Genomic DNA, 16,368 nt, shown 5'->3' with positions numbered 1-16,368 from the left:
AGAGAGAGAATGAGAGAGACGTAACAACAACAACAACAAAAAAAAAAAAAACATAACAAGAAAAAACGATCGAACGTACTTGCAAAGTCCAAAACAAAGGACATCAATTAAAATCAATCCACGTGTTTTTCATAGGACACATTTATCTAACTACGTTAATTCTTTTTAAATACGTAACATTCCATACGTGTCACGAATTAAACAGAAAATTATATTTCTACGAATTATAATCCTACGAATTATTATACTAATAACGAACAAATGATCTCTCTTTCTCTTTGTCTCTCTGAATAAAATAATGAATCTGTGATACTTTCGATATATCTCTACAAAATATAATGAAAGATATACAGATATATTGTATAATAAAATATAAAACAAAAATTTCAATTAGAAACTATCTATCTGTCTCTGTTACTCTTACGATCGGATTTTCTCTATCTCTCTCTACCTCTCTCTCTCTCTTTCTCTCTCTCTCTCTCTCTCTCTCTCGTTAACTGGAGGTCGTTAGCTCCTGACACGCATATACACATACACCCACACACAGACACACACACAGACACACACATACACACACACACGCAGAACGGAGGGAAAAGCTTCAACGAAAAGGACTCACCTCATTGACGACAACGACAACGGCCAGAAGGAAAAGTAGTGACGATAAGCGACAGCACGAAGCTCGTTTCTCCCTCTTCTATTCTCCCTCTCTCTCTCTCTCTCGTCCTTTCGAGAAGAGAAACGATGGTATATAACTCGAGGTCAATCTCGAGATGGATTCCGTTGATCTCCGAATGACGACGAATGACGACGAGTCGATGACGTACTTTGTTGTATATATGACGCCAAAAGTTATAACTGTCTCTCTCTCTCTCTCTCTCTCTCTCTCTCTCTCTCTTTATTTGTATATATCAGTCCTTTTATTTGCACAACACGCGACGAAAGTTTAGAGATAGTTTAACTTGACGACAGAGCACTACACTCTCTCTCTCTCTCTCTCTCTCTATCTATCTATCTATCTATCTCTCTTTCTCTCTCTCTCTCTCTCTCTCTCTCTCTCTTTCTCTTTCTCTTTCTTTCTATCTGTCTGTCTTGTCTAACGAAAATCTACCGTTTGTCGCGGCTACGCCGCTCGAGTGGTCGGTGTGGACTGCAGAAAAGCCCGCAGATGATATCAGAGAGCTAGGGGTGACTGCATGACATCATCGCCGGCCAATCGGAGCGGCAAAGTGTTGACGCATGCGCGGGGTTAGCGACATGGCGGGGTAGTCGCGATATATCGCATATCGATTGCGCAACTTCGCGGACCTCGTCTCACCAATCCCATCTATCGGCGTAATCGCTCTACTAAGTTTGAAGTTGCGCGGGAGAAAAAAACTTATATTATCTTTTTAAAACTCGTACTATTCGTCTTCCCGTTACTTTTTTCCCCCATTTTTTCCTACCAGGTTATCTTACGATATCTAAGGAATTAATTCTTTTTTCTTTCTCTCTCTCTCTCTCTCTTTTTTTTTTTTTTTTTTTTTTTTGAAGCGATCAATCAACTCTAAATTGATAGGATGTGATTGTTTTTTTTTTTTTTTTTTTTTTTTTTTTTTTTTCAATTAAATATTACATTTCAGGAACGAAACGATCGAAATTACTGTGTCCCTTTTCATTTTTCTTTTTGTTTATTTTTACTTGGCACTTACTACATCATATTTTTTATGATGCAAAAAGAAATGCGTCTTTGATCAGTCTTTGATTGAGAATAAAAATTTGAAGGATTGACGAGAACCTCTCGTGTCTCTTCTTTGAATTCCTTCTTTTCTTCTTCTTTTTTTTTTTTTTTTTTTTTTTTTTACCACATTTTGGACTCGTCAAAGAGATACTGAAGAAAAATGAAAGAAGGGTAAGAGGAGAGAAAAGAAAAAAAAAAGAAAACCCCTTTCACGAGACGTTTAATATCCTACCTTACAATGTTCTAATTTATTTATATATTAAATAAAGTATGTCGCAGCGGCGGCTGCGGCACCGCCGTTATCGAATTAACTTTAAATGTCTCGTCTCGTCTCTTCTCTCTCTCCACTTGATAAAACCTTCGGCACACAGAGGAGTTTCATAATTCCCGACGCGGCGACGTGTTTCATCTCGATTCGTGCCACGTTACCAAAGTTACAACAATAACCCCTATATATTGTAATTATGAAAATACATGTACATATATATATATATATATACATATATACATGTTCGTATGAAAAATATATTTTATAATATATTAAAAAGATTTTACTCTCCCTCTCATTCTCTCTCAATTGTTGACTAATTGAACTAATTAATAGATTTATTTTATCGACAAGAAAATTGTATAATTAATGTAATACAATAATATGAATTTGATTCTGAATTGATTTGCATTGGCGAAAAGCTATCATTTTTATATATTAAAAAAAAAAAAAAAAAAAAAGAAAAAAAAAACATGTATATATAAAGGAATAGAAGAAAAAATAGAAAAAAAAATTGTCGACATTTTGTTATAAAATTTAACGGGTTGGCAATATCGAACGGTAAGCGCAAACAACGCAAAAGTTGTCGTCCGGCACGAAATATTAGCATCACCGTCACGAGAGATGGGCTTGGACACGATGGTTTCGTCGGCCAACGGACGAAGTTAATTGCAAATTGCAACGAATTCCAATTTCTCCGTCGCGTCGCGTGTACTACGCCTTTGACATAGAACAACACGATAACCCAACGACACCTATATATATATAACGTATGTCTGTGAGTGTGTGTGTGTGTTTATATTCGCAAGGGTAGTCTCATAATCACGGCGATAAAAAAAAAAAAAAAATAAGAGAAGGAATAAAAAAAATTTTTGAAAAATAAATAAGTGAAGGAAAAAAAAAAAGAAAAGGAAGAAAGAAACGATAAAATAAAATAAAAGATATAACGTAAAGCCCAAATACATACATATTCGAGAGCTTAATGATACTTTTGAAAATTTTAACGTCTATTAACGAGAATTTTGAAATTCTGCGCGTCGAATAATAAGGCCAAAAATGTTTCACCCTTTTATACTTGCCCATCTTTAGCGTCATTATTTATTTTTTATTAACTCTCTTAAAAATATAAATTTATTATATTATATACTTTTTATCTCCATACGTTAGAGAAATTTGTGTTATAATTTTTTATGTTATATACACGTCAACTTCTTCCATTTTATTTGTTTTTTTTTTCTTTTTTTTTTTTTATAATGCATATACATACATACATATTTACATAGTTATACACACACACACATATATATATATATATATATAAAAAAAAAAAAAGAAAAAATAAAATAAGAAGGGGTGGGAGGGCGATGAATATTCCCGCAAAAAATTATCGAGAACAACCGAAGCGATTTTTTTCCTCTTTTTGTTCTCTCTCTCTCTCTCTCTCTCTCTCTCTCTCTCTCTCATCTTTTCTTTCCTACTCTCTTTCTACACGTAGTTGGAAAGCACTCGACACGCTTTCTCACCGGAAAACTTTGCCTTCGCCTTTGGAAAGGAGCCTTTTGTATTCAGGAGTATGATAATATCCATCCATCCCTAGCTTGTCCCTCTCTCCTTCCCCCCATCCTCCCGTTCCCTCCTTGTCATCCTCCTTATCTCCCTCCCACTCTCTTTTCCACCCACTTTCTCTCTTTTTCTCTTTCTCTATCTATCTATCTATCTATCTATCTATCTATCTTTGTCATTCCTCTTACAAGTACGAAGACTCGCACCTGTTTCAGTCGCCATATATACCAAACGTTTTACGAGTGTAACGTAACCAACCCTCCTCACCCCTCATCTTTCTACCCCCACCCCACCACCACCTCTCTCAACCTCTCCTATCCTCTCCCTTCTTCTACTTTCCCCGCCCATCCCCATCTTACAGAAAAAAAAGGGATGGAAAAGCTTCTACTACCTACGTCTCGACGAAAGATTCGAAAACGAAAAGATCTCAGCGCTGTCCTCTTTCGAATCTTTTCAGGGAATAACTTTACATATTTCAAGATGACGACATCTTAGATAACTAAGTAAGTAAGTACATATCATTGATAACGTAATATTACTGGATATTACATTTTTACTATGATTAAAATTTAAATACCCTTTTTTATTTTCTTTTCTTCTTCTTCTTCTTTTTCTTCTTATTATTACTATTATTATTATTATTATTGTTGCTGTTGTTGTTGTTGTTGTTGTTATTATTATTATTATTTTTCTTTTTTTTTTTAAACGTCCTAAATTTTGTAAATCTTTCTATAAAAGGGAACGTGTTATTTTACATACGTAGGTACATAGATGTCGTTTCGATTTTTGAAATATAAATCTTGTAAAAAAAAAAAAAAAAAACAGAAAAAAGAAAAAAGAGGAAAAAGAAAACTTTTTATTCTTCAATAATAAATGTTCGGATAGAAAAATTTTTGGACAATTTTTATGGACATTATATTTTCTTTTTTCTTTTTTTTATTATACATAGAGAAAAAAAATATATATATATATGTATATACATGTCGATGAATGAAATATACGTTATCGAGAATAAAGAAAAACAAATAGAAGGAAATAAAAGAAAAAGAAATGAATCGTGAAAATGAAATATTTAAGATTAGAATCAAAATGTATGTATGACGTTGTTCGAAGAATAAAATGTCGAAATTTTCTTATTTCTTTTATCTTTTCTCTCTTATTTTATATCTCGTTTAAAATTAAATAAAAGAGAAAGTAATTCTGATACTTTCTGAAGGATCAACATAAGGACTTTCTCTTTGAAAGAGAAAGCGAATTTGCGTATCTCTAACCTATCTGCTTACACCAATATACAGATATTTCGAAATATATTTTTTCTCGTACAGAACGGGATCGTTTATATGTAAGTACGCGTCGTACATACTAGAAGCCTACATATGTTCGAACTTTGTTCCCTCCGAAGCATTTTTCAAGAGACGCGGGGAACGAGGAATGGTCAAATTATGCGACATATTGCGCAACCAGACAACCCTCCTTCCTTCTTCCTCCCTCACTCTCTCTCTCTCTCTCTCTCTCTCTCTCTCTCTCTCTCTCTCTCTCTCTCTCTCTCTCTCTCTCTCTTTCACCTCTTGTATCGTTCCGCTATACCTCTATATAACCCCCTTTAAATCCACCCCCGACTAGCACATCTCGGAGAATTCGACGATTCGATGCGGAAAATCTTGACGATATATCGACGTGGGGTATTGTTTCGATTATGACACGTCACAATATACGGTATTACGATTTTTACGTAATAATAATCCTTTGCGATTAAATGCGTTATGGATTGAAATTTTCAAATTGTTTTTTTTTCTATTTTTTTTTTTTTTTTTTTTAATAATCTCTTCACAATTATAAGAACGTTATCGATCGAAATTTAAAGGTTAATCAAAGAAAATCTACGACCTATTATCGAAAACGACGTAAAAAGATTCACTAACGTAATAATAACATTGATTTAATTTAATTTTATAAGAAGAAAAGAAAAAAGACACACTTAATCGAATTGTCTAAAAATATTCTAGGAACATGCAATTAGGGTCGCGTTAATTGGCATAGAAGAATAAAAAAGAAAACCTCGACAAATCCCTAAGTAATAATAATAACATTAATTTGATTTAAAGTAAAAAAAAAAAAAAAAAAAAAAAAAAAGAAAAGAAAGAAAAAAAAGAAAGAAGTAATAAAATGTCCGATCGACTTTAAAAATTATTTAAAAATATCTCGTATAATTATATTAATTAATATTTCGTTTATATTGTATTAATCAAAAAAAAAAAAACAAAAAATGAACATAACAAATTTCGACAGCACAAAAAATTTATTTGAAAAAACATTGCGATTTCTTATAAATCCAGATAGGTCTATACGATCGTCTATTAAATCGAACGAATGTTTAACAGCAAACGACAAATTAACGTGAAATCGAAACACAAAACAAAATTTTATAGGCATCCACCCTAAACGTTGCAGCCCCTACGACGCGATGAAGAGAAAACGATTCGCATAGTTCAGCGTTTATTCCACGCATCAACGTAATGAACGACGATTCACAAAAGCTCGTTTGCAATTCAATAAATCAGCGTACATTCACTAGTAAAATTTAGGGTAATTTCTATCTGTCTCTCTTTATCTCTCTAAACTCACCCCCTATTCTCCCATTTAAGTTAACGCATTTTATCGATCGTTATCGAGAATCAGAAAGAAGCAAAAAAGATAAGAAACGAACGAATGAAAAAAAGGAAAAAAAAAAGAAAAAGAAGAAGAAGAATTAAAAGAAGAAGGAGAAAAAATTCGAATAAAAAGTATGCCCGATAATACCATCGAAAAAGGTATCTTGATCGATTTTCAAATCGAAAATTGCCATCGTCATTCTCCACAGAACTCGCTACTACTGTTGTTATTGTTGTCGTCGTAATCGAATACTTGGGTACGTCAGATCGACGATATAACCTTCGATAAGATCGATTGGTTTCATCGTAAGAACTTATAAAGGAGGAATATATTTCCAATCCATCAAACCGACAGACCGATTAGATTCTCTCTATTCGATTAGTATATAACGATATATACGATTGCATTTCAAATGCATTTAAATATTGACGAATCAGTATCTAATCGAGAATATTTGACGATCAATATTTTTTCAAAGGCCCGATCGAATTCTCCGTCAAATAATAAAGATTTTTCAAATTCTCAAATTTAATATTACGATGAAAAAAAGAAAAAAAAAGAAAAAAAAGAAAAAGAAAAAAAAAGAGAAAAAAGAAAAAAAGAAAAATAACAAACGTTATATCGTTTTACTTTATCGAAGGAAAAATTAAAGAGACGAAAAAGAAGAAAAGAGTGAAAAAGAGAAGTTTGATATTACGATTAATAATATAATATAAAAAAAAAAAAAAAAAAAAAAAAAGAGAGAAAAGAAAAAAAAATACATTAAAAAAAGTTAAACGAAAAAAAAAATGTATTAGATGCAAAAGTCTTTACTTTAATGCCACATGAACTTCTTGGATATTAAAGAGAGAAAGAGAGAGAGAGAGAGAGAGAGAGAGAGAGAGAGAGAGAGAAAGAGTGAGAGGGAAAGATAGGCAATTGTGAGAGGCTTTGCTCGATTCTTTCGTTTTTTCTTCCCCATCGGCCCTTTTCTTCTGGCCCTTTCAACAGAGATCTCTACCAATGGTGAACGTAAAAGCAAAGAAGAGAGGATCTCATTAAACAGTTTTTCTTTCTTTTTCTTTTTTCTTCCTTTTCTTTTTTTTTTTCGTTTCTTTTTTCTTTTCTTTTTTTCTCTTTTTTGCGAAACCTTTCAATGCCCATCCGTCCACCCACAATCTTTTTCATTGGCCTATTAAAACTGTGAACAATGAATATATAAAAATAAATCGGTACCGGCACGTTTGTTAAATTCTCCCTATGCCATTGCCTTCTTCCTTTATATAAAGAAAAAAATTTCATACTTATTATACAGATATAAGAAAATATATTATATTGTATTATATTATATTATATTATATTTTATTATATTACAAGTTGTTTCAATTAGTCATTCAAGGTTTATTAAATGTAAAATGATAATAAATTTGACAGACGATAATAATTTCGTAAATATTAAATTTATTGTTAATCGTGATGATGAAAAAAAAAAAAAAAAAAAAAAAAAAAAAACAAATTGTCCTTCCTTTTTTCTTTTTTATTTCTTTTTACTTTTCTTCAAACAAACTTATCAAAAGATAAGTATAAAAATGTTTTACAAATTCGATTTAAATAATATTAATTTAAATCGATTTAAAAATGTCACATTTCAATGTCGATTTAAAAAATGTATATATTCTACATGAATATTTACGTATTTTACATGCATTCTGAAAGAAATGGTAGTCCAAAAAAAAAAAAAAAAAACAAAAACAAAAACAAAGGGAAAAAAACAAAAAAGAAAAAAATAAAGAAAGAAATCCGACAAATGTCGATCCTTTCGGTCGCAATTCGTCCGAATAAAATTTTATCGAGTAACATTGACATCGAGACGGGAGCAAATGTACAAAACGATAAACAATACGTCAAATTTTGAGAAAGAAATGCATAGAGAAATTGGACTTTCACACGAGGGCGGGAAATTTCATCGTTGAAATTTCCAATTGAATTTGTATACGGCATGGTTATATATAACGTGTACATATATATCTATATCTGTATATATATATATATATATATATATATATATATATATATATACTTCTATATATACATATGCGCTATTACATCGTCGCGCTACGACGCGTGTTTCCATCTCCTGTATTTACATAAGTGACTTATGGACAGGACTTTGGTATTAGCTTCGCGAATGGCCAGCAACCTCGTTGGCTTGAATATCTTTGATGTGACATTTTCGCGCGGGAACACAAACGAGAAGGAGAGGGTTGCATGCTCGTTCTCTCGCTAACGTTCGGTGTGAAATATCATATGATAGATACACTTTACATGGTGTGTGTGTGTGTGTGTGTGTGTGTGTGTATGGATATATGTGTATATACAAGTAATATATACATACAGAACGGATATGTATTATACATATATCTATATATATATATATATATATATATATATTGCTATACGTCGAGTCGATGGATGCAACGGGGAGAACACACGGCGAATATTGATTTCGCAGATTCCGCATTTCACACTGGAAAAAGGAAAAAATATTTTCTAATATCCGATCGAATCTTTCATGCTTTTTTTTCCTTTCCTACTTTTTTCTTTTTTCTTTTTCTTTTTTTCTTCTTCTTCTTATTCTTCTTTTTTCTTTTTCTCCATCGTACACTTCAATCCAATAGGATATATTAAACACGATCTTTATTTTATATATATATATATATATATATATATATATATATTTTTTTCTTCCGTAATTTTTGAATATGATAATGTGAAACGATGAGTTTTAATATAGAAAGGAAAAGCAAAAAAAAAAAAAAATATTTCCCTTGAAATCCGATATGACGAAAATATAATAAAAAAAAAAAAAAAATTAAAAAAAAAATTCGTTCTTTCCTTCGATCTACGGTATTTCGTTTTAATATCGAAATGACTAAACGATTCGTACGATGAGTAATTATTTTTTTTCGTGCAATATTTTTCTTTTTTTTTAATTTCATCATTTTTTTAATTTCATAATTTTTTTTTTCAATTCTCCCTCTCTCTCTCTCTCTCTCTCTCTCTATTTCTCCTAAATTAAAATATTATCGTGTATACAAAATGAGAAATATATCCGACGAAATCGAAAGGGAAAATGAGAAAACGAAGAATCGTCGGAATAAACGTTTTGTTCGATAAAAAAAAAAAAAAAAAAAAGAAAGAGAGAAAAAAATAAAAGAAGAAAGAAGAGAAGAAAAAAAAAAAGAAGAAACGTACGTAACGAGAGATATATCTTTGAGGGAAAGCGCCATAACGTTACTTGCGATAACGTGCAATAATTCACGCTTTTTCATTCAGAGATGACAGCTGGCATTCATCTTTTGGAGACAAACCGAATGAGACATCGTAAATATAGACATATTTATACTCATATTCGGTTCGGTGGCCTACCAACACCGATTTTTCATGCGTAATTAACTGTCACCGATCTAACAAGCACAAATTTCAGATAAAAATACGACCTTCTCTCTCTCCCTCTCCCTCTCTCTCTCTCTCTCTCTATCTCTATCTCTATTTCTCTCTCTCTGCCTCTCTCTCTCTCTTTCTCTCTCTTTCTCTCTTTCTCTGTAATTTGGTACTACGACGAGTTTCGATATTAAAATTAACCTTGTTGAAAAGTAACTGCGATATTGATGCGAGCGAATTGAAATAAAAAAAAAAAAAAAAAGAAAAAAAAGAGAGAGAGAGAGAGAAAAAAAAAGAAAGAAAAAGGAAACAAGAAGAGCGAAGAAAAAGAAACCAAGCCGATTCAGTCGAAAAGCAATATAATCGAATATTGGATGAATCATACTGATGATAACGGACGAGATAACGGAGGAAAAAAAAAAGAAAAAAGAAAAAAAAAAAAAATTAAAAAGAAAGGAAAAGTGAATAAATTCTTTTCGCATGTAAAACGACTTTTAATTTTATTATTATCATGCTAATAATAATTATCATTATTGATTAATATTATTTAATGATATTAATTCATTGATAATATTAATATTAATATTATTATTATTATTATTATCTTTTCTTATATATTATTATTTTTTTAATATACATTATTTTCTTTTATATTTATTTATTTATTTATTTATTTATTTTTTTTTTTTCATAAATAGATCTCAAATCGGAACATACCGATTTGTTTATACGCAAAACGCAATAATAACGATAGAGAAAGAGATAATGAGAGAGAGAGAGAGAGAGAGAGAGAAAGAAAGAGAAGTTTTTCGTTTCTTTTTTTTATTTCTTTTTTTTTTTTTATTTCGTCACAACAAATTGTATTTCTTGGCAAGAACTTTCGGTAAGACGTTCGTAGCGTTGGAAACGATTCTATCATGAGCGAAACGTTTTATCAGATAAAGTCTTGCTATCGGTCTTGCCAGATAAGGGAACGATGACAGCTCGGCGATGACACAGAACGTATCAAGCTAGCTAGTCGAGTTCTCTACGACGGAGTTACGTTGTCTCGTGACAACGATTTTATTTTTTTTTCTCTTTCTCTCTCTCTCTCTCTCTCTCTCTCCCTTTCTCTACCTCTCTCTCTCTCTCTCTCTTTGTCTCTCTCTCTCTCTCTCTCTCTCTCTCTCTCTCTCTCTCTAAAGATATATATATATATATCTTTTATTCCTCTTCTTCTTCCTCTTCTTTCTTCTTCTTACTTCTTCTACTCATCTTGTTCTACTTTTTCTACGTGCTGGCAATTCAAATTTCAACGTGCAAAACGAAATATCGTCGAGCAAGTAAGTTCCATCTGTTTTCTTTAAAATGTGAAAACTGTGTGACCGAATGGAGAGAGAAAAAAAAAAGGAGAAAGAAAAAATAAAGAAAGAAAGAAAGGATAATCAGAAAGAAATTCTAAAGACGAAGTTAAATCGATCGAGATTCTATTCTCTTTTTTACGTAACAATAAAGCAAGCTTGTATATTGTAAATATCACGCGCTAAGCGTGCACGCACATTCATTCACGAGAAAATATAAAGAAATTGATTTGTAATAATATCATATGGCAGACTGATTAAAAAAAAAAAAAAAAAAAAAAAAAAAAAAACAAAACAAAAGAATAAATAAATAAATAAATGAAGAAAAAGAATATCTTTTTCTCTTCTTGTTCCTATTCTAATAAAAAGAAAATTGTATTTTTCAGATAACGTTTAAGGAACATGGACACTCTTTATCCAAATCTACATGAAAAATTTAAGATGGAAGGTGTCTGTCCTATTTGCCTAATGGAAATGGAATTAACACCAAGATTTTCTTGTGCAAACGGTCATACGATTTGTTATCGTTGCAAGCCACATTTTTATGATTGTCCAACGTGCAAATTGTCACTCGACGTAAAGATTTTGCCTGAAAAAAATGATGGTCCCTCACATACCCCACCACCCCCGACCCATTATTTTCCACATCCTATACAGGCAACGTCAGAAACTTTTGCCTGTCCATTTTATCCAACTGCACCGCCAATGGGCAACGAAGAATTTTTAAATCAGGAAAGAGGAAATCCTTGGAGAATGCCTATGCCTCCTGAGGATCCACAACTTTATCCCTGTGCTTATTCCTATCTTGGATGTTGGATCAAACTACCCCAACACCTTCGGCTACTTCATGAATCCAGGTGAGAATAATCGTCAAAATATATTATTTGCTCTCTTCTTTCTTTTCCTTTTTATCTTTTTTCTTTCTTTTTTTTTTTTCTTTTTTTGTTTTTTTTTAATAATTATAACGTATAATACGAAGACAATACGTTTATTAAAAATTCTATATAATATCGTGCCTCTAACTTATGCCTATTTGAATTGAAAAACGAGAACTTTTATACATTTTTATGCGCCCCCCATAATCGTGTGCGATCATCAAAAAACCACCCTCATATTTCTCTCTCTCTCTCTCTCTCTCTTTATTCACATGCAACCATTTATCTTCGCTCAAAATCACTCCAGTACTCTTAACGTTAATATCACGAACGGGTAAATATTTGATAAGCTATTTTGAATACCTGTCGATTGATATATTCCATTTCGACCAACGTCCACTCTTTTTTTATTCACTCAATGACGATAGATATATATATAATTGTCGATTGATAAGTTAAGTGTATATATCCCTCTCCATCCCGTCCCTACGATCCTACTCTCATCTCTGTTTAAAAATTTTTTTAAAAAGATGATTTTTTTCTTTTTTCCTTCACTTTTATTCGAATCGTCATAGTCGGTACTTTTTACTAATTTAAAAATATTTTATCAAATAAATGGTTACTATAAACATATATATATATATATATATATATATATATATATATATATATATATATATGTATATGGATACTTTGAATAGTATGAATAATTAAGTGTCACTTGTATTACGTAGTAATTTAAATTACTAATGATACTTTTTCGTTACGAGTTATAGCGGCTATTTTTTCTTTTCTTTTCTTTTCTCTTTTTTTTTTTGTTTTTTTTTGTTGTAGAAGAAATATCAAATAACCAATTATAAATTTATACGATTGCAGATGCCAATTCCGACCGCACATGGAAGAAAATAAATTACCAACGGATCTTCGTCACGATCAGAACGATCTAGTTGAATGCGGTCATAGTGTAGTAGGTTGCAAAGTTAGGATGCCAGCTTGGAGAAAGACAATACATGAGAATGTTTGCAATTACAAGGAAAAATTTTTAGCGATGAACGATGTGATCGAGAGCATTGGTTGCGTTACGATCAACGACGATCCAGAGGAATTGATCGATTGTAGATATATAAATTATGGTTGTATGGTAAGAATGCCAAGAAGAAAGAAATACACACATGAACAAAAATGTAATTATCGTGTGGACATAGACGAGGACGACGATAATCATCTGGGTGAATGGGAACAACGTTATCCCAATACAGAATTAGATCCGAATGAACAGGTAGATTGTAAATGGTCCGATTATGGTTGTCTTGTTAGACCAAAACGTTATCGTAAATCGATACACGAGGAAAAATGTAATTACAGAATGGAAGAGTGTATATATAAGCATTATGGTTGCGATGCCGTATTCGAACCATCAAGAAAATATGCTCACGAACATTCTTGCGATTATATGCCATAAATGGTATAATCATTCTTTCAATGGAATTAAATTAAAGCTCCGTTTAATACGCGATAACATGTATGAATTTATCTTTGAATAAGTAAATGAAATATATCGCGTAGTTATACAACATATATTGTTTTTTATTTTCTCTTCTCTCTCTCTCTCTCTCTCTCTCTCTTGTTCTCTCTTATCAATAATTTTATTCATCGATAATATTATTATCAACGAAACAATTCTCATAAGAAAGAAAACAAATGCGTTTCTTGTCTATATCCGGATAATTCCATATCATAGGTATTTTAATCTAATAATAAAAAAGTTTGTATCTATTCCTTCATAATAAACTGTTCACTGACCTCAATATGTCAGAACGAATACACGTATTGTTAAATGAATATTAAAGGTAACTTGCACGAAAGAATCCGTTTCGTAATACATTAGACTACCGTTAGAGCACACACGTTCTTAATCTTTCCAGCGCATAACATGAAGACGTACAAGACAAGGCTTGATATGTACTATGGATGATATCGATTAGGTATATACACAGGTGGTAACATAACAACTACATATCATGTTTCTCTATGTTTTATAATCCCGTGAAATATCGGAATACTGATTTTCCAACTTTTCTGATGGTTGTTTAATATTATCTATATCTTTATCTCTCTTAGCTATAATTTTAGAGCTATAAAACTCTATCTGTGTCTCGCTCACTCGCTATGTCTCATTAAAATCATTAAAAGTTCGGAGTAAAGAAAAAAGAAAAAAGAAAAAAAAGAAAAAAAAAGAAGAAGAAAAGAGAGGAAAGAAAAAAAAATACCATCGATCGCCGTTAAATAGTCAGGCTCATTTTGGAAATGATAACTCACGACTTGTTGTCAACGTAGCGATATAGTTCATAATTTCTCTATCGAAGAGAAACTGGGTCGTACCTTTTATGTCGTCCAATTTCACATGCAAGTTTTCAACGGAGATCTTTCTCTTATTGTCTACATATGATCATGATGATGATGATGATGATGATAATGATGATGATGACACAGAAAGGGACACACGTGTACGTGAATGCACAAGGATACATATAAATCAATAATAGATATGAAAGAAAAGAAAGAAAGATGAAGAAGAAGAGGAAGAGGAGGAGGAGGAGGAGGAGGAGGGGGAGGAGGATCAGAAGAAGAATGAGAAGGAAAAATAAAGAGGAAAAGTAATGGATACACGTATCTACATTTTTTTACTGAATGCTCAAAAATGTCAATTTTTCTTCGTTTCTTTTTTGTTGGTTGTAATAATTAAATTAAGAAAAAAAAAAAAAGAAAAAAAAAAGAAGCAAAATAAAAAATAAGATATAAGAAAAAAATTCTTGAACGAGTGACCTTAAAATTCGAACGTATCTAAGCGATTTCAATTTCAAATTCGACGACAAGTAAAGAAAAGATTCATTCGAGTTCTATACGTATATGTATAATCGGTAAACGTATGTATATAAAAGCATATGTATAATATTTAATACTTGAAAGAAAAAGAAAAAAAAAAAAAGAGAAAAAGAAAAAGAAGAAAAAAAAGCAAAAATTAAACTTATAAAAAGTACTTAGGATAATAGCAAAGCGGATCGAAAGACTAGCGCGGGTGAGTTTAGGAACCCCATTAGCCGCGATTTCGAAGAACCTGAGGGATAATACGAGGGAGGATTATTTACTCTCATCTCCTATCTCTCTCTCTCTCTCTCTCTCTTTCTTACACACACACACACACACATATGTATCACAGTAAGGAGATAGGAAAACTTACACTATCGTAGATGGGATCATTGTTGAGCATGATCGCATGAAGGCTGGGATATCCAACACCTGGAGGCTAATGGTGCTAGCCCCTCCTCCCACCCTCCTCCCACCCGCCCTCTAGTCATCCTCCTTCTCTCCTTCTTACCCTCCACCTTTTCTCTTCCTAAAGCATTGCACCGTTCTTGGACCAGAAACGACATTTACACACGCCTACATACATATATCATACCCATTTATAACGTCGATGAATAGCAAAAGATATACTGATAGATACTGAATTGGTATTACTCTTTCATCTACTATTATCTAATGGTTTTAAGCAAGAAAATGATCATCTAAAAATTATGTATATATATATATATATATATATATATTTTTTTTCTTTTTTTTTTTATTATTTATAATATAAATTTTATATATAATTTTAAATTATAATATATTGATTTTTTAATTATATATATATATATATATATATACATATATATATATATATCTTTATCTTTTTAAAGACTTGCGATTATATAATTATTTTCTTTGTCATTTTTTTTTAATATATTTTATATAACATAAGATCGTTAATGTTAATGTACGATGTTTTAGATCAATCGATGAATTTTAATTAACAGGCTTGATTATAATCATTTCGAATTACATAAATAAATTTGTTCGTAGATTTCTAAATTATATCAGAAAATTTGTACTCCCTCTCTCTCTCTCTCTCTCTCTCTCTCTCTCTCCCTCTCCCTCTATCCTTCTCTCTTTCTCTCTATTAAGTAAGAGAAAGAAACATAAAGTACAACAACTTCATCTCGTAGAATGTACATCCTATCCATTCAGAATGACTTTTAAGCATGGCAGCATCCCCTTTAAGATTCCAAACGTGCACAGGAGATTGTCCTCGACGGTCTTTACTATGTAAAACAGCCCCTATTCCCTTTTGTCCATGGGGGTCTATCGTCCTCTCTATCTCTCTCTTTCTCTCTCACTCTCTATCTCTCTATCTCTCTTCCTTTCTCTTTATTTCCTTCAAGATGACAGTCTTTGGATTTTCCCAAAAGTTTCTTTCTTTTCGGGCAATCCATTCGATATTTATTTAGTAGAAAAAGAATATATATAAAAAAAAAGAAAAAAAAAAAAAAAAGAAAAAAAAGAAAAAAAAGCAATGAAAAAAGGAGACAAAAGAATAAACAAAAAAGGAAAAAAAAAAAAACAAGAAAAGAAAACGAAACAAAACAAGGAAAACTAAAGAATGAACGAGAGAAGTGTCCGTTCACGTATAGAAATTTAGAAAAA

At 31.5% G+C, this 16,368-nt stretch overlaps 2 protein-coding genes across 2 annotated transcripts in view; one reads left to right on the top strand and one right to left on the bottom strand.

The window, feature by feature from the left end:
• The window catches only part of LOC124424427, a 180,876-nt gene that overhangs the window by 114,319 nt on the left and 50,189 nt on the right, over window positions 1–16,368 (bottom strand). The gene's annotated exons all lie outside the window — the stretch shown is intronic.
• Window positions 10,624–13,417, top strand: LOC124424428. The gene is made up of 3 exons (XM_046963463.1): window positions 10,624–10,948; window positions 11,353–11,823; window positions 12,718–13,417. The coding sequence occupies exons 2-3, from the start codon at window positions 11,369–11,371 to the stop codon at window positions 13,301–13,303; spliced, it is 1,041 nt and encodes a 346-aa protein (XP_046819419.1). The 5' UTR covers window positions 10,624–10,948; window positions 11,353–11,368; the 3' UTR covers window positions 13,304–13,417.

The sequence above is a fragment of the Vespa crabro genome, chromosome 5 (genome assembly GCF_910589235.1).
Source record: "Vespa crabro chromosome 5, iyVesCrab1.2, whole genome shotgun sequence".
Lineage (NCBI taxonomy): Eukaryota > Metazoa > Arthropoda > Insecta > Hymenoptera > Vespidae > Vespa > Vespa crabro.
This window is presented reverse-complemented; position numbering and strand designations above follow the sequence as displayed.